Genomic DNA, 19,558 nt, shown 5'->3' on the forward strand with positions numbered 1-19,558 from the left:
TTTGCTCTGAAATCTTGGGGCTGATGCAATTTGTTTTGTTCATTCACTTCCCTACAACTAGCATTTCATTGCAGGTATTCTGCTTCTCTTCTGAATTTCTAAACTATGGCGATGAGTGAGTTGTGATACAGATACAGAATTTCAATGTCATAAAACCTCAAGAAGCACTGATGAAATCACAGAATTGTACGGGTTGGAAGGGACCTGTAGAGATCACGGAGTCCAACCCTCCTGCCAAAGCAGCTCCCTAGACCACGTTGTCCCATATCTTGTATTTCCAATCAGAGTTTGGTAGCCATCCCTGGAAAAATATGTCCTAACTCATTTTCCCTTGGAGAGTTACCACGTTTGCCATTATATAGATAACAGCCCAGTTCAACCTGCAGGATTTGGCAAAGCCTTCCTATGCTGTAGCTGTCAAGAAACAGGACAGGCAAAACATAGAACAGTGCCTGCTGAAGTCTCAGTCAGATCTGCAGCCCACTCAGAAAGCTGCAAAACCCACATCAGGCCAAAACACCCAGGAGGGAAATAAAAGCCTCAGCATCCTCCATGCAGGTGATCTGCAGCAAACAGGGCCCTAGGCCTGTAGTCCTCCACTACACTGCTCTTTCAGACACAATCTTGAATGTGAATCAACATTACATCTCTAGAAAGGAGAAAAAAGTCTGAAAATAATAATCAGATAGAAAAGCACACATCTGTTCCAAAGTATTTTATTTGAAGAGTAAATTTTACTTCAAGGTCAGCCCTATCACCCAAGACATAATAGTTCTGCTTATGAAGAAAAACGAGAACAGCAGAAAAACATAACACTACACACACAAGTAGAGTGCATCATATACTACACACAGCTGGATACTTTCAACAGCTTTATTACCACCAGCAATGCTCCTCTTTCACAGAGGAAAGCATTTACTTGATATACTAAAGACAAAAAGCTACCTGACATCAACTAGTTACCACTTAAGTTCTTCCCTATATCTTTCCCCATATTTCATCTCTGCACGAAGAGATGCAAGAAGAAAATGCAGCTCATCTCTGCTGAAGCTGTTTCATTCCTTCCTTTTCTTTGTGCACTGCAGACCAGAGTAGGGAAGTCGACATCTGCACACGTTTGGAGCTATACATTTCCCTCCATGTTGACAAGGTAGTTTACATACAGCTGAAATGAGACACCAGACACACAGTACATCTTCTGCACAACACAGGATCATTTTTCTTCTTTGTCTTACTGTACTAACAGAATAGTTCCCTGGTGAGCACAGTGGGACAGCATAAATAAAAGCACAATGGAAGAAACAAAAAGCAATGCCTCACAATTTATAGCCTCATGGCCTTCACTGGAATAGAGCGACGTACGTCTAGTCTTATTTGTGCTCCATTCCCCTTTTAAAATACCATCATTTCTGTTGTGTAAAGTTGGACTGGTTTTTAGATGGATAGCTCCACGAGAGTGAGGAGCAATGCAATGGAAAGCACAGCAATAATAGCAGGGCAGAAAAGTCCTAGACTGCAGTAAGCAAAGATAAGTGCTAACACAGTAGACACACAGAGACACAAACAAAACCAACAAAACAAACCACCACCCTTAGAGCAAATAGCAAGGTTCTCTAGTGAGATATTGTTGCCTCCACTGCCAACCCTTAAACAAGGTCTGGGAAGGAATGGATCCTGGCTCCACTCCTTCCAGCCTCTCAGGTGTACTGCCTGCACCTGAGCTCCCCTGGGCTGGCCTTGCCATCAGGAGCTCAATCACTGCTCCAAGCCCTGACTTAGAATTTCTGCTACAGGGAACAACAGCATTTTTTTGCTGAAACTTTTATAATAGCTGTTTTTCAGTTCTTTAGACTGGAATCTCAGGTTACAGAAAATATTTCAGAAATACAGTGTATTCAAAGTACTGAATCAGGCAACAACCAAGATCTGAACTTGAAGTCACTTGAGGTGGAAAAGTTTTGTCTTTCTGACCAAGCCAGAAAGCCATCTATTCCTGACACATACACATAGATCCCCAGTGTGCAGAAGAACTTCTCATCCACTGTTCTAAGACACTTTTCTAGCAGCTTTGTTAGACACTGAAGATTTGAACGCTTCTGTGTAAATCAAACAAGGAGAGAAGGGGATACAAGAAAAATGTCAGAAGTTATTTACCTAAGTGACATGCTCCACCGACCCATCCAGCTGGACAGCTACAAATCCCAGGAGCCACACAAGCTCCATTATTCCGGCAACCTTGAGGGCAAATTGCTAGAAGAAAAGAATGGGAAAGAGAGCAGGATGTATAAAACTGATATGAAAGAATCCTGACAGAATGAAATATTCAGGATGATACGAACCAAAATGGCAAAATACATTTTATTCCAGGTCAGATGCTCAACTAGTATTACTCCTAAAGGCATTTCCAGGACCATAGAAATGGAAATAAATAAAGTATACATATACCACGTAAGTATCTATAAAGTTCAAATGGCAATGTATGCACACTTTAACATGGAATAATTCACAGTATTCTTTCTGAATACAAACCAGCAACGCAGGCTCGATTCTGTCATAATGCAATGACATTTCTGTAGTTATCAGTCAATGAATCTTTTAAAATGTTCTGTCACTGCTGTTACATTTTTATTGATATATCCTGAGACAAAAAAAAAAAAAATCAAACAGCTGAGACTCTTTAAATCCAGAAAATTACTTCTGTTTTTACTACTTGAGTCTCATCAGGACTGATTCACAGGGCTTAGGTACGGTCAGCATTTCCATCAGCTGTGGCAGAGATGAAGCACGTGAGTTCAGTACTCACCTTCCTGACATCTTGATCCTGTCCAGCCAGAGGCACAAAGGCACTTCACGACCCCATTGACAGAGATGCACTCCCCGCCATTTTGGCAGCCCCCTTCACAGCTTACTGCAGAGAAACAGCATGATCAGTACATTCAGGAGCAGCACAGGCAGCTGAGCTATGATCTTTACTGACAGTTCCTACACTTAACAAGAGGGAGAGGGAGATTATTACTTTGACAAATGAAACTATGAGTACAGCCCAGGTACTTTACTAAAGGCCAAATAAGTGAGCCTCCTCACTTCAGAACTGTTCTACATATCAAAGCCCTGAAGGCCTCATTAATTAAGCATTATTTATGCCAGATGTATGATTAGTATCAACTGTGGACAGCAATACTGCCTTTGAAACATGGCATAACCACTGTTACGTACAATCAAATGCATCCTTTCACAAGAATGAGTGTAAATGTAGAAGACACTTTCAGTTTATGGAAGAGAAACAACTATCCTTCATTATAACAACAAATGGTCGGGATGTCTGCTCTATACTACACACCTAAGTTTAAATCTCTCTTCTAACACAAGTTATGAGCATGAATTCTGCACGTAGATTTTTGGTACAAATGCTGAGGCAATCAAAGTCAACATAAGTACAACCAGAAAAGCCCTTCAGAGATTGTTTCGTGTTTCTCTATCATACATTATGAGTTGCTGTTATTAATCATAGAATCATAAGAGAATCATCATTAATAGATCACAGAATCATCATTAATAACACTGCACTTTACAGCAAGCTTGCACAGGCTCATAACCCATTATATTCCAGCACATCCTTTGCCTCCAAGGGAGACCATAAGAAACAGTGGTACATTTACTCAGATAGATATCCAAGTCTTGCATATAGCATGAGCTATAAACAAACGAATCCCTGTTCTGTTTTCTCTGTTCAGCTTATCATCTTCCTTCTGATTCAGATGGTTCTGAAAAGGTTGAGTCCTCCCTTCTACAGAGATCCCACCAACCTACACTTCCAGCTGTTTTTTAAGAAATAAAAGGAATATAATCACATGTAATCACAGAATCACAGAATTGTAGGGGTTGGAAGGGAGCATCGAGTCCAACCCCCCGCCAAAGCAGCTCCCTAGCCCAGGTTGCACAGGTAGGCAATCAGGTGGGTCTTGAACATCTCGTAAGAAGGAGACTCCACCACCTCTCTGGGCAGCCTGTCATTGATTCAGTTTACCTCATCGTTGTTGGTACTCTTACTCTTAAACGTAACAGACAGCCCAACAAGAAGAGTGCAGAGAGATGCAGAATGGAGTCAAGTTCCTTCTCAGGTCTCCAGGAGGTTACACTCCAAGTAAACTCTTGGAGCTATTTCATATTAAGAAAGAAAGAAAGCAAATACCCACAGGATAAACATCATGAGTAAACAGAGACTCCAACAAGGTGCTTCTAGCTGCTCTGACCCAAGACAGAAGGAATGCTCATCAAGTTCTTAGCAACAGCCCAACTAATCTAGTGGCTGGACTCGATGATCTCTAGGGGTTCCTTCAACTCCTACAATTCTCTGATTCTGAAATTTAACAGTGCCTCTTCACTGAGAACTGCTGGCAAGTTTCAAAGACTCACAGAGAGGTTTTCTTACTGAAAGAAAAACAATACTTTCTTCTCATTCACTCTTTGAAATATGTTGCCTGAGTGCAAGCTCAAGTTATGGCAAATAACTGTAGGCAGTTTCACATATTAGCTAAACACAGTCCTGTAAACAGCAAAAAATATTCAGTCGTGCATATCCATTTTGATAATCTGATATTTTTGATAATAAGCCTGACTGTGTCTCCAGTGAATTTGAGAATAGGTTTCAAAACTGTTGAAAAAATCGTCAATCTTTTGCTATAGTTGCAGCTCCATTTTCAGCTGACATAAATACATGACCTGCAAATTTTCAAATGGAGTGTGTTGAGATGCAATCAGATATTCAGCTCAAAAATGTGATGGCATTTCTTTACGTGACCTTTATAAGATCTCTCTTACCAGAAGGAAATATTCCTCTCTTCACAATATTCATGTCATTGCTTTCTGGCTGTACGTACATATGTGAACAACTATTTCAAGGATGAAGCACAGTAAGAGTAAAGTTCCATCAAAAATCTCTGACAAACTCCTTGAGCACTCACTAAGAATTGCAGCCACTGCCATTGAAGCTGACAGATACATTAGTTTCATGAAAATAAGGTCAAGTATCCCACTAGTTTTATGATTTTATTGCTCTCTACATTTTAATAAAAAAAACTAAAAAAAAATGAAAGATGTTCCCTTGCTTATTAGCTATATTACATATGAAGGCTGCTCTAAAAGTAATGTCTCCTGTTTTATTATATTGGCCTACAATCAGAGGTGGATGTTGGTGATATGGCAGCAGAAGGTGAACCTTCCAATATTCCCTTACATTTGTTGTGTGAGAGGTGGCAGCAGAGGGGCAGTCTGACAAAATGGCATCTCACATGGAAGTGCATATGAAGCAAAGGTGTGTCACTGAACTCTGCCACGTGGAAAAAATGGCACCCACTGACATTCATCAGCATTTACTGAAGGTTTATGGAGACCAACGGTGGCTGTGAGCACAGTGAGGTGGTGGGTGGTGTGTTTAAGCACTGGCAACAGCGGGTCATCTCCACCGGTGCAGATTTTTGTAAGCATGGCATGCAGGTTCTTCTTCATCACTAGTGACAGTGCATAGCTAATGGTGTTGACTTATGTTGAAGAATAGTGTTTTAAAGCTGACAATTTGCTCTATCAAAGAGTGTGACTGTGCTCTTTGTACCTGCTGCAGTTTCTGTGGAAATAAATAGGAGGCATTACTTTCAGAGCGACCTATGTATTTTATATGTGGTCCGAGACAATTTCTCCTCATAGAACGTGGCCTAACAGGCTGAACATCCTTGCTTTAGGCCACATATTTTTTGACAGTAAAGTCAGAGGTTTAGGGAATTAAGGTCATTATTTCAAAGATTTGAGAAGTCCCAAATGCATTCATACTGTTCCCAAACACTGAGCCTTTCCATGCTAGCACTTGCTGTGTTTTACTCACCCTTATGACAGTATCTGCCCCCATAGCCAGGTGGACATCGGCATTTTCCAGGTCTCAGGCACTCTCCACCATTTTTGCATTTTGGATAACATGTTGCTGTAAGAAAGACAACAAACAAACCTACGTGAAGCTCATTGAAGCTAATGCTTGAATACATAAGAAATGTGCATTTTTTCAGTCTCCAAATAGGCAGTTTATGTTCACATTTCCTACAGTATGTTTGCTCTGCCATCCCACACTGCGCACAGAAGGCACCATTTTGAAGATTTAAACACTCAACACTAAGGAAGCATTTGTACTGTAGACAGAACAGAGGGCAGATGTGTATTAAAAAGATAAAGGAATACAGCAGGACTGTGATAGAAGCTTTTGATAATTTAAGGCAAGAAATGGCTGGGGAGAAAAGAGGTGATAAAAGAATGACCTGTGTGTCAGCCCAACTTTGCGAAATTCAAGGCAAGTCCAGTCTGACTGCAAATAAATTACCCAACACACAGCCCTCCTTTTGCTAGTACATCATTCCTCAATCAGATCGGCTTTCTGGGAGAACATCTGCTTATTCACACCCAAATTCTAGGACCCTTTGTGTTTCGGTGTATCATCTGAATTATCTGCAGATGCAAGATGAGTTCTGTACATCACATTACCTTATCCTTTTCCTGGATGAGTGAGAATTCTGAAACAGCAGGGAGAAAAAAGATGAGCGCTGAATAAGACCACTGCTTGGTGACAGTGTGAGGGCAAAATCCAGAGGATTTTTCATATTAACAACTGTAGAATGAATACTTGCATGCAAATAAAGGACATCGACATGTCTGAAAGGACCACTCAGCACGACACAGCTTATTTACAGGACACCTTTAGCTCATTGGAAATATCCCACAAGAGCTCTCAATTTGAGGAAAATCCTTTTTTGTGTGTGTTATTTCACAGGTTTACTGTGTTTGTCTCTGTCCCCCAAACATCCATATGGCAGAGGTATCAGAATATCAGTGTGGAGTTGCATACAGAGAGAAAGAGTGGCTCTCCCTTGAAGACCAAACAGTTAAATTTGGTATCACTAGCATGAAGAAAGCATAGCAAGTAGGAATCACTGGTGTGAAACAGGAAAGAAACCAAGAGAATAGCAATGAGATCCTAAAAGGACAGTATTGTGTATTATACAGTGCTGGGACCCTATTCTCATCAGCTAACTGTGGCCATTTGGCCAGTCAAATACTTTGATATATTTATAGGACAGTGCTGAAGACTCTTCACAAGGCTCCACTGTGCCAAAATATCCCAACTGTTCTCTGCCTTCCCTTAATAAGCCTGAGTGAATAGGAAGAACCTGATCTGCAGCTGCTCAACAGAGTAAAAGCTATTCTAGAAGCACCTGAAGTATTTTACAATACTTGTGTCCAGAGATGCAAGGACTCCTAATCTCACCTGTCTCTGCAATCCCATTTGGAGCAAAAAGGCTAAGTAGTAAAACTCTTCTTAAGTTCTCTGCTCAATCAGAGAGAATGAACTGTAGGAAAAGTCTTGCTCAGAATTTTTCTTCCATTATTTCCATGATAAGAAATTCCATGACTAAAATTATTCCAAAACCTGCACTAAGCAAAGATCTGCATATATTACTGGGTCCATTTAGCTTGCCACTATTTAAAAAAAAAAAAAAAAGAAAAGAAATTTAAATAATAATTCAATAAAAATTCAAATAATAGTTTGAAGACCATCTATTATAAAAATGAGCCATTTTTTTCCCCAAATAGTTTTTTCTTTTTGTTTGTTAGTTTAAATGATGGAACAGACCTTTCCATCTGTATTTCAAGAGGCAGTGAATGCAAGAGGCATCCCACTTTTTTTGTCCCACTCTTTCAAGACGATGATATTCACATTGAAAAGAAGCTCTACACACACACAGTCAGATAGATGTGTCTTGTCTTCCATTTGCACGATTTTTGTGAGTGAGAAAAGTTAATTCAGAAGATTATTTTTTTTATGGCGGAACAAGGGATGATGTCTCATTTCTCCCAAACTTTTTTTTTCTACATTGATGGCATCGCATTTCAAAGTTTAAAAGAGTTACACTTCAGATGAAGTGCTCTGAGAACAGGATATAGGATACAAAGCAAGGCAGTTTTTCTGATTACTGAGTGAAACTTTTCAAGACACCAATCAGAATGTGTGCGTGCTGTGCAGGCTCTCGGGAACGAACTTTCCACCCATCCCACCTTCACACTTCCCAGCGTGGCAGTGGGATATCCCAGCAACTGCTTGGCAGGTAACACCTGAGATATGAGCAGCTGTGTTTTTATGAGCACGATGTAGGCTGAATTAGCAAGGGATCCAGGGAGCAGCCTGCTTTCTGCACACGTTTTTGGCTTTTCCCCAGTGCTCGTCTCGCTGATCCCACCTAGAAACATCAGTTCGCGCTCCTTTCGTTTGGACAGCAGTCAAGCCTCAAAAGCACCTCTCCTCACGCAGTGCTCGCACATAGAGAAAAGGACAGAAACAAGCCAACGAGGAATCCTAGGACATTTAGGCAACTTTCAAGCGGCAAAACGTGACCTGCTGACTCCCAGCCCCTCAACCCCGCGCCCCGCCGTTACCGTGCTGGCAGAGCTCGCCCTCGTAGCCCTTGGAGCAGAGGCAGGTGCCGTTGCCGAGGCAAAGCCCGCCGTGCAGGCAGCGCGGGCTGCAGGCTGCGGCCGGGCCCCAGCCCAGGGGCCGGCCAGCTCCTCGGGAGTGCTGCGTGCCGCCGCCCCGCAGCCCGCACAGCATCAGCCACAGCCACAGCCACAGCCCCGGCACCAGGCGGGGTCCCCCGCCGCCCCCGGCCCGCCGCGCCATGGCCGGGATGCTCCGCTCGCCTCCCGCTCTCTGCCCTTTCTCCTCCCGCTCATTGACGCTCCCGTCGTTTTTCTCCTTTCGGTGTTCCTCCACTCCTCCCCCTTTCACCCCCACGTCAGGAGCCAGCCGGGGTTAAACCACCCAGTTGCTCACCAAGGAATTTCACTCGCTGCTTGTAAATCCCAGGGCTCAGTACTGGGACTGGCGCTCTTCATCAGTGGCATTCGCAGTGGGATTGGATGCGCCCTCAGCAAGTTTGTAGAGGTCCCAGGCTGTGTGGTGCAGTCAGCATGCCCAAGGAGCAGGATGCCATTCCGAGAGATCTAGGCAGGCTCCATCAGTGGGCTTAGGTGAACCTTATCAAGTTCAGCAAAGCCTCGTGCCTGGTTTGTTTGCAACTTCACTACCAATACAAGCTGAGGGATGTAAGGGTAGAGCACAGCCCTGCCTTTCGGCAAGGACTTGGGGGTACTGATGGGTGGCAGTGGGGCCAGCAATGTGCCTGCACAGCCCGGAAAGCCAACCCCACCCTGGGCGGCATTAAAAGAAACGTGGCCAGCAGGGCAAGGGAAGTGATCCTGCCCCTGTGCTGGTGAGGCTTAGACTGGAGTGCTGCATCCAGATGTGGAGTCCTCAGTACAGGAGTGACACAGACCTGCCAGGAGCATGTCCAGAGGAGTGTCACAGAAATGATCCAAGGGATGGAAAACCTCCCCCTTAAGGACAAGCTGAGAGCTGAGGCTGTTCAGCCTGCATCAGAGGAGGCTTCAGGGAGCCCTGAGAGCGGCCTTTCAGTACGTAAATGGGACACTAAGAAAGAAGGGGACAGAAGGGGACAGACTCTTTAGCAGGGTCTGTTGTGACAGGACAAGCCACAACTCTTGTAATGTAAGGGATCTCACACCTCTTCTAGACTGGAAACTCTAGCTTCTCCTCATTTTTATCTTGAAGGTCAATCTCAGGCACGAACACTGTGACATACTACTTCAGAGGTGATTTGTGGAAGGGAAAGGAGTGAGGTATTGAACTCGTTGCCGTTTTGCAGACAGGAAGAAGGGAAGGAATATGAATTTCAAGCTGACTCCTCACCTAGCATGAAGTCTTTAGGAATACATTGTTTAAATAACATACTGCAACACGTAAACACAAGTAAATGTTTTAGTTCAAATGAGAAAATATCTTCAGTTACAAGAACACACACACACAAAATAAAAAAAAAAAAAAAAAAGAAAAAAAAAGGAGAAAACATTTTCCCCCTCATTATTGCCCATCTTTCCTAAGCATTTCCTATCATTTTTAAGTATTTCACAGAGAAAGCACATGCTTTCAATGTCAAGATTGAGCCCAAGGGAGTTTTTTTCAGAAGAGTTTTATTGACTAATAGCAATAAAAAGACGGTAAAAGCACTTACACAAAGGATAGAGAAAACATACTTCTGCAGAAAAGTGAAATAAACCTCATGTCTCCTGTAAAACCAGGGAAAAAGCAAGCCTTACTCAAGCAGTGAAATTTGAGTTTGAAGATGAGTATGAAACACCTTGATATGTTGACTAGATGAAGCAGGAGTACGACCTAATAACTGAATTAACTTTGATGGGAAATTAAAGTTTGTAATTGTTGGATAGAATAAAAGGCAGAAAAAGCTGTTTCCGTCAGAAAAATTGATTGTGTATCTGTGAATACATGCTTCCTCGAGAGATGAAAATACAAAGGAAATCTGTTGCTAATATTACAGAGTGCTATCTTGCTTTTTAGGTACAAGTATATATAAAATATATAAAAGTACAAGAGCATACTTACCCTTTCAAACAACAAAGTGATGTGATAAATGATTAAGCAGGAGAAACCTGTATGTGCAGTACTTAATAACTGTCTAAAATGGGCACAAATTCTCCTCTTGCTTGTACCCAGGCAACCAGAGCAACTTCTAGGCAACTCCGATACAGTTATATTCATTGCTGATTTGCCAACAGTCTTTCAAGTAGTATTGATGCTGAAAAGAGAAAAAACACCATTGATGTAATTAGTTGTGCTTAAGTTGTCATAGTTTGCAAGTTTGCTATCTAGAATAAAAGTATCCACATCCTTTTCCTATTGCAGTTCCAGTTGTGTTTTCACATTCGGTATTCCCTCTTGTAAATGTAAGGGTAATTGGATTGTGCAGTTTGAGCACTCTAGGTGAAATTGTTTGCCAGATATATATTAGGGAATAAATTCTTCCTAAATGGAATAGTTCTGTTTATGCCAATCTCACAAGAGCTGGAAGAGAGAAAGACAGTGACTGAGGGCTACATTGTTCTCTGGGAACATCATAAATTTACAGTTTCTCGAGTTCTGCCAATAATTTTGACTGTATTGACTTCTTTGCATAATTATTTTTCTATTTTTGACTTTTCTCCTTATGACTGTTTAGCATGAAAGTGTGCATTTCTGATATTAACGCCCAGCAACAATTTGTTGAACCAAATTCTTCTCAAATTTTAATGACTTTTCTCATTATTCATTTCGGAAGTCTGATTTTTAAAGTGCTGTTTGTTTTCAGTCCCTTATCCCATCTTCTCTATTCCAGAAAGATGACTTATGGTAGCTCAGATTAATTAAGACCTTCCCCCTTCTTTCTCTTCTCTTTTCTTTTTTAATTGCATCTCTTTCCAGGTTTCATTTGAGGATCTTAAAGTAATTAATAAGAAAGGAAATAATCATAGTTTGAAATATGGCAGGTGCCCCTTCAATGGAGGTAATTAAATGCAAAGGCTGTATTAAATATGCTTGCCCAGGTGTTTCATTGAATGAAATAAATTTGTTTAAACATTTATCTTATGTAGGAAGGATTAGGCTGCTTCACCATCTTTGTGCATCTAAATTCATCTCAGGGCTTATCCAATTTGCTGAGTGCGTGTTTGCATTTTAAGGGGCCTTGCATCACATTAACAGGGGTTTTCACTGAAAACAGAAATGCCTCCAAGCATCAGGCATGTTTTAATCCTAGAAGCACAATCTGGTTAAAAGCAAAATGAAACAAAAAGTTGTAGTTAATGAGGTTGCTAACGGAGTTCACTTTGCACAAAGGAAGCTCACATTCGGTCATGTTCTTATTGTTACACTTGACTCTTAGCTTCAAACTGAAAAGCAGGTAAAGCGGTTTTAGAACCAGGGCATTCAGGGGCTCATCTCTTGTTCATTTAAGCAGTTAAGGAAGGATTGTGTACGTCCTTCTGTTTACTGGCTACCTGCATCATAAATAGTAATATTTAACAGCCTCACTGAGGGCGTTGCTCTCCAACCTAGAGAGTAAGGCAGTGATGTTGTCAAAATTGCTCTGTAACCCAAGCTAAGGACAGTATTTGCACCGTGGTGATACACAATAATAATACCTAAGTAGCTCATTAATTAGGTTTAATGAGGTGGGAAGTACTATTAGGAGGTATGCTACACAGCTAACTTCTTTCCCTTCACTGTGCAGCATGTGCAGACCAAAGCACTGCCTCAATCACAGCTGCACTGTTACAGTTGGACTCAGTGCTGTACTTAATCCTCTCTAATAATGTGTGTTGTCTGAATGCACCAACCTGATATTTCATATGTAAGTGTAGTAGCACAATTAATTAATTAATATGTAACTACTTTTCAACATAATTTGATCTCCATTCTGTCACATATAGATGAGCCATCGGGTAACAATACAGTTAAGTAGCTCTGTTCAAAGCTGTATCCCAGCTCAAATTCATGTCAAATCTTTCAGATAATAGGGAATTGTGATCAACATCAGTCTTCATTGTTGACAGTTCACATACTGAACTTACATCTTCCAGTGCTATTGGGCTACAGAGGTATTTGAGAAATATATATAATATAATTCTGCTAAAAGAAGTAAAATGATGAATGAATTTATCTCTAAACATGCCCATGTGTGAGTTAGATGAACAGAAGAATATATAATAATTTATATATGATATAAAAGGGCTGCTCTGAAAGTACTGCCTCCTATTTTGTTATGTTGTCCAATGACACCAGAGGCAGATGGTGGTATGGCAGTAGAGGTTGAACGGTCTTGCCGATATTTCATTACATTTTGTTTATGTGTGGAAATCATCTAGTCCAACAGTTGTTCAAGCAGGTTCCCTAGTGGAATTTCACAGGAAAATGTCTACGTGAGTTTTGAATATCTCCAGAGACAGAGACTCCACAACCTCCCCAGGCAGCTTATTCCAGTGCTCTGTTATCCTCAAAGTAAAGAATTTCTTTCTTATGTTCGTATAGAACTTACTGTGTTCTAGTTTGTGCATGTTGCCCCTTGTCATGTCACTGGGCAACACTGAAAAGAGCCTGACCCCATCCTCAACACCCATCTTTTAGACATTTATAAGCATTGATAAGATCCCTGCTCAGTCCTCTTTTCCAGGCTGCATAGTCACAGGGGTCTCAGCTTTCCCTCAGGAAGGAGATGCTTCAGGACCCTCATCATCTCTGTGGCCTTCTGCTGAACTCTCCTTAGAAGTTCCCCAACTTTCTTAAACTGGGGAGCCCAGAACTGCACACAGTACTCCAGATGTAGCCTCACTAAGACACGGTAGAGGGAGAGGATAACCTCCCTCAACCTGCTGGTCACAGTCCTTTTAATGCACCCCAGGATACCATTGTCCTTGTCAGTCACACAGGCACACTGACAGCTCACGGCTAAGCTGTTGTCCACCAAGACACCCAGCTCCTTTTCTGCAGAGCTCCCTTTCATCACTTCAGCCCCTCACTCTGTATGTAGGACTGTGCACTTGTCTTCCTTGAACCTCATGAAATCCTCTCCACCCGAATCTCCAGCCAGTCCAGGTCTTGCTGAACAGCCTTTGCTAAGCTTATCCTTGTCCTTTGTAAGCTTATCCCTCTATCGAGGGATAGAGTGCAAACTAAAATAGTTCTTCACTCTGATGAGGTATTTAAGTCAGCTTGCAAGCAGATGAAAAGAATTTGATTTTCTCACTACTCATGGGCTCCCAACCATGTCTCCTATAAATAAACAATTTTTTTTCGTTCACTGAATCTTATCTTTTGCCCTCAAAGATATTTGGCATAATATCCAATGAGAAGAATAATTGAATAGCACTTAGTGAAACTATTGAGTGTAACTCAGATACCACATCACTGAACATAGTATAAATACCAGAGACCTAATGTTCTGTAAATTAATTGAAGTGGAAAGTCCACATTCACAATTCATCCTGATAAACTCAGAGAAAATCTCAAGAGAGTAAATAACACCTCCCCCACCCAATATAGAGTAGTTAGTTTTTTATTGTACCCAAAGCTAAATCTCTGCTTCACATGATTCTGCTTTGTATCCATCAACTGTCCATATCAAATGTGATATTAATCATTTGGTATTTATATAGTTATTATTGTACTATAATCCCTGCACACTTTTTTGCTGATGTAAGTCAAAGTAACGCCACTCAAGCTGCCCTGGAGCAAAACCAGTGCCTGAGGAAGTATCCAAAGATTCATCTTTGGGACATAAAGATATCACTTTGTCTGACACAAAGATGTTGCCAACTTCATGGTGAATGTGTCTACTGTTCCACAGTGCTCAGCAACACAACCCAGCAATGTGGCACAGGAAATGGGTAAAAAAAGACCACATCTAATTGATATTTAGATATGGTAGGATGTAATTACTCATGCTGGAATTCATTCAAAGCATCAGCACTGTGAATGCTCCCTTATTGAAAAAAAGAAAAAAGAAATAAGTACAATCACTACTTTACTGCTCACAGACAGATACAACTTTAATTTGGCAACTGATAGTTAATAAATATGGTTTGATACATATTTCTATGTTTTTCATGTTGTTATGTCATTTTATCTCAAATCTACGTTTGACCAAAGAAAGTGGTAGCTCAAACAATTAACACATGGAAGCTTAGCAGCACTTGAGAAGTTTAAAGTTCATTATCAAATTGCCTGTTTCTATTAATTGTCACAGCACTTCTGAGGGATAATTAAATAACACCATCACTTCATAAATGGTGGGGCAACAGAAAGTTGTTAGGCACCTTCCATTTATATCTCCCATTGGAATGGATGCTGTACCACTGAGCAGAGGAGTGCAGAGCTGCTGCAAACAGGATTCTAGCTTGAAAGTCAGTGGGAATAAGCTCAGTGGAAGTATTTCAGACAACTGAAAATAAAATGTTGGTTGAATAAATCTGATGAAGGTAAACCCAATTAAAACCCAGCTGTTTAACACTTTCATATTGCACGTTGCTGTCCACCAATTTACAGGTAGGGTGGACATATGCTCTATGTCATCTTTTAGGAAAAGAGGATTCTAACAGTTTAAAAAAACGACTTGAAATCTGAAAATCAGCTCATATTTGGAGACAAGGGATTCCTTTTAAGACCCTATGCATTGTTGACTAAAGGAGTTTACAAAAATACTTCAGTGGCAGATATCAGTTATGTTATACAATAGACCACTTAATGTAGACTGTGATTGTAAGAAAATTAATTATTAGAGATGATAGACTTGATTATTTCAGGACTGTTGTTTTCTTTTTTATGATAGAACTTCTGAAATTGGATGCTTGCCATGATAAACTCGGCTTCTTACTGTCCTGACACCTTAAAACAATTCAGTCTGAAGATCACAAATCAATACACATTTGCAAGGAATAATGTAACAAAAAAAGTCATGATCTTTTCTGTAGATCGTAGATCTTTCTTTTCAGTTGCTTTGCAATGGCACTCAGAGGAGAAAATGGGTTGAAGATCACAGAAAAAGCGTCATTACTTTGCCTTCAGCCAGGTCACGGGGAGCATTCAAATGTTCCAGGCACAATTTACACTGACCTTTACACCCAGTGATCAATATGAAACATCAGTAATGTTTGACTCACCATTCAAAATGATATTTTTATTATACAAGAATACAAGGCTGATGGCTCTGAGGACACCTGGTTACTGCCTCCTTAGCCATCCAGCTCCAAACATCCCCAAAAGAAATAAGAACTCTTTGTTCATAACATCAACCTCTTAAGAAAGGTACTTCATTCTTCAGGAAGAAGGCAAGAGGTGTAAAAGACACTGTCAAAGCCTCAGTTGTTTACACTCGCATTAATTTTTCTCAGTGAAAAATCAAACACAAACTCCTCCTGAGCAGCGCAGTCAAAATCGGGTAGCAATCGTTTTGTATGCATAGAAGTCATTCCACAAAAACCCAGCTTTATTACCTAGTGCTAGCCAGCAGTAGGCTGATCCCACTGATACTGTGTATATTTATGTACACTATTTCTGTAAGTTATCATCAGTGCTGTAAGATAATGTGAGTAATCATTAGTAATATAAGTGGTACATGGCCAAAACCAAGTCGGACTGATTTTGAAGGTGTACCAAGCAAGGAAAGTCACAAAAGCTACAACTGTAAAAGTTTGGGTTTTTGTTCTGCTTATCAAGTAAGAGTAAAAATAGTCTAAGAGTGGAAGGAACTTTATTTACAGTTTTCTACTTCTAAGAACACCTTCACGGTACAATACAACATTCATGGCTGTTTTTCCTCTTACCGCTGTTATCTGTAAGCTGATGTGGAAGTCAGTGCACAATGCAGTCTAGCAAAGTGAATGGAGAAGTTATGGGAGTGTAAGATATTTTGTTTCCTTTGCAATCCCAGCATTCAGTATTGACCATTATGGATTTGCAATGGACTGAGATGAGAGTCGATATAGTACATCCCATTGTCTCTCTGGGACTTGAGGAGTGCTCAGATCTGGGCTGTTCACATTTCATGTATACAAGAGAGCTAAAGTAGAGAGTAAATACCTAAATGTCCTTCACTGACTTTAGCTCTACATCTATAGGATATTGTATGAGCTGCAACAGATGAATCTATTCAAACGTGCCTTAGACTTCTGCTGATTGTGGCTTTTTGACATCTCCCATCAAATAGCCAATAATTATGTATTTTTGGCATCCCTAAAAGTGCTTCCCATGTCTCTCAATTACTCACCCACAGCAGAATGGCTGCCTTTATTAGCTTCTGCATTGCTATGTCATTTGTGTTATTCCAGTGCCATGTGAAGTATGACTTCCTGCCATTTACTGGCTAAAGGCAGCTAGCTGCTTTTTCCCTGAGAGGCTTTTTTATCCACTAAACATACTAGAGTATGTGCTGACCAGAAGTAGTATTATTCTTTACTGTCAGTGCATTCACTGGTTTCTTTAGATACTCTTCACATCCAGTAAAATAGGTACTATAAATACTCAGCAACCATTGAGCTAAATTATAAAGTATAATTAGTAAGTATTTTCCAAGTACCAAATTCAAACAGCACATAACACATATTCAATGTGGACAAACAAAATACAGCCTAGAAGCACTCCCTGGGACCACTGTGTTTTACATGAGGTAGTAGTACACATGGCTGCCTCATGCTTATTGGTCTCCACCAGCAAAGAGCCATGTATGCTTTTAATATTCTGGTCTAGATGCAGCTTTGCAGTCTTAGCACTGCCCTAATGTGCTGTAAGGCCCCTGCCTTATGACCAAGCAAATTCAGTGATAACCCACTGCCTCACTTTAGTGGGATTTGAAAACAGAAAGTTCCTGATTCAACCCCAAGCAGAAGAGCCCTTGAGTTCAGTGGAATGGCAACCAGCCATTAATTATATGCCAAATCCTATTACAGTGTTTCTATCTTAAACACACAGGCATGGTATTGGGTTACATGTAGAAAGTACTAATTCCGTGGGTAGTGAAGATAGAAGTGCTTAGCATTCAGATAGCAAGGTATATTATAAAACACTGAATTACAAAGGTTAATGCAATGAGAGAATGCTGCAAACAGATTAATAGAGAACCGTTGAGAATAATGTGTGTTAAATGCAGCATCCATACGATTAGACGCTTCCTTCCTGGAGGCAGAGCAGCATTCTCTTCTCAAACTCTTTCAGCTAAGGACATTCCGCTGCTGTCTGTGTGTGTCAGATTAGGTAATAGGAAAAAAAACATTCAAAGTATGTTTTCTTTATTGCTGTTGCAGCTTTGAGGGATTCTTCATGGTCTGATGCAATTTGGGAAAAAGAAAGTAACCTCTGCCTTGTGGGGAGAATGAAGGAGCTCTGATTTACTGACTATGAACTTGATAGTTAAGGCATGAGGTGAGCACTACTGAACTGCTAAATAAGATTGATTTTAATCCCCAGTCCATTCTCATGGTAGTCAAGTTTTGCTCCTAAAATCAAGTTTACAGGCTGTAGCCTAGCACATAGACAACACAGGTATTAAAATTAGTACTCATAGCATTAATCATTTCCCCTACATTTTATAGGGGCAAGTCTTCAATGTAGGTAATAATCATTAAAAACAAAAAACAACAAATCTGTGCAGCAGAAGTAAATGTGCAGAAATGAGAAAACAAAAACCAAGTATTACAACACTTTATAACTAAGATAGCTAGGAAAAAAGACCAGCAATTCAGACACCTTTTAGAGGCAGTAAGTAGCCCTGCCAGTTGCCCAACTCAGAGTTCAGATGTGTATTCATTTTGCACATAATGGAGAGCGCTAATGGTACCTCCTATAACTCATCGATTTGGAGAATCTCCTCACGCATCTCACAGACAGCACACTAATACTTCTGCCTAGGAGCATACAATTTAACGTAGGCTAGAAACAAGATGGATATATATTTTTAAAGGTGATTTCTTACTTTCTTTTCTACATTTTGTTGGAACTAGAATTCTAGACCTCAGTTTGAGGTCACTCATGCCAAGTGTGAAGGATTCCAGTGCAACCTCTAGCACCTGTAAAACAACCACTGTCAACAAAAAAACCTGACACTAACAATACTTACTGCTTCATAGGATAAGCCCTTATAGCTTTTCAGAAGAAAACACAACAAAACCTGATTACAGCTTCAGTATATATATAGTGCATGCTGTAGAACCAAAACTCAGGGCTGCTTTCACCCAGACTGAGCCCAAGAGCTTCAAGCATTTCCATTGAGCAGTGCCAAGGGATTAGGAGCTGATAAGTGTTGCTGAACAAGTACATCTAATTGAAGCCTGCAGGAGCTAATTACTAGGGAGCTAATTACTAGCCATGCTAAATGAAGAGGCTCAGATGTTAAAGTGGGGTAAGGCTCAATTGTTTTAAAGCTGCGATGGAAATTTTAAGGAAATGGGAAAAATTACCCCTTCATGATCCTTCAAGGTCTGGAAAAAATCTATTTTCCTCTTGGGAAATTATTTCAGCTGTTAATTAATATTACAGGTAGAGATTTGTACTTTGGGGTTAGGAGTTATCTATCTATCTATCTATCTATCTATCTATCTATCTATCTATCTATCTATCTATCTATTTGGACTTAGATACCTTATTGACAGACCTTTTGGAGACATTTTGCCAGCTAAAATTAACCCAAATGAATTCTGATTTTGTGTTGATAACTGCCTGGAGGCTGTAGCTCTAGGTAAAGCCCTTGCTTACCTGTGCAGGTGGTATACATACAGCACTTACATTCAGGGCACCTGGCCCAATGAACTGAGTACAGTTGCTCCTGTTAATTAAACAAAAGACAGCAACCCATGCCTTGTCCTTGTTGATGCTCCATGGACATGATTTAAAGGAAGAGCCATACAAAAACATAAAAGCAAGATTAGGAAATGGAAGTTTTCCATAGCTGACTGCAGAATAGGATTTATATTGCCTGTCACTTGCATTTTAAGTTATCACCCCTGTAACTTTGGTAAGGCTTTGACATGGCTACATGTGGTGCTCTCATCCAGAGGCAAGAAAGATGCATTCGGCAGATGTGGAGACTGCCATGGAGTAAGAGCAGAACTGGTTAAAAACACTCCC

The 19,558-nt window shown here is 40.6% G+C and overlaps 1 protein-coding gene and 1 long non-coding RNA gene across 2 annotated transcripts in view; both read right to left on the reverse strand.

Moving 5' to 3' along the window:
• Window positions 1-19,558, reverse strand: part of LOC136058636 (uncharacterized) — a 418,135-nt gene that overhangs the window by 145,576 nt on the left and 253,001 nt on the right. The window lies entirely within an intron of this gene.
• Window positions 704-8,743, reverse strand: LOC136058613 (von Willebrand factor D and EGF domain-containing protein-like). Its single transcript, XM_065752226.1, has 5 exons — window positions 8,473-8,743; window positions 5,879-5,974; window positions 2,804-2,908; window positions 2,155-2,250; window positions 704-1,165 (listed from the first exon to the last, which is right to left on the reverse strand). Exons 1-5 carry the CDS (start codon window positions 8,711-8,713, stop codon window positions 1,056-1,058), a joined length of 648 nt encoding a protein of 215 aa, XP_065608298.1. The 5' UTR covers window positions 8,714-8,743; the 3' UTR covers window positions 704-1,055.

Source organism: Cyrtonyx montezumae, unplaced genomic scaffold (assembly GCF_038088225.1).
Source record: "Cyrtonyx montezumae isolate F1298 unplaced genomic scaffold, pur_monq_1.0 scaffold_8, whole genome shotgun sequence".
In the NCBI taxonomy this organism is placed as follows: domain Eukaryota; kingdom Metazoa; phylum Chordata; class Aves; order Galliformes; family Odontophoridae; genus Cyrtonyx; species Cyrtonyx montezumae.

Excerpts from the sequence above, each read along its gene's own strand:
- LOC136058613 (XM_065752226.1), bottom strand. The coding sequence starts at position 8,713 with ATGGCGCGGCGGGCCGGGGGCGGCGGGGGACCCCGCCTGGTGCCGGGG. Across the intron at positions 5,975-8,472 it reads GGGCGAGCTCTGCCAGCACG|CAACATGTTATCCAAAATGC; the intron begins GTAACGGCGGGG and ends TCTTTCTTACAG. Across the intron at positions 2,909-5,878 it reads GGGCAGATACTGTCATAAGG|TAAGCTGTGAAGGGGGCTGC; the intron begins GTGAGTAAAACA and ends GTTTCTCTGCAG.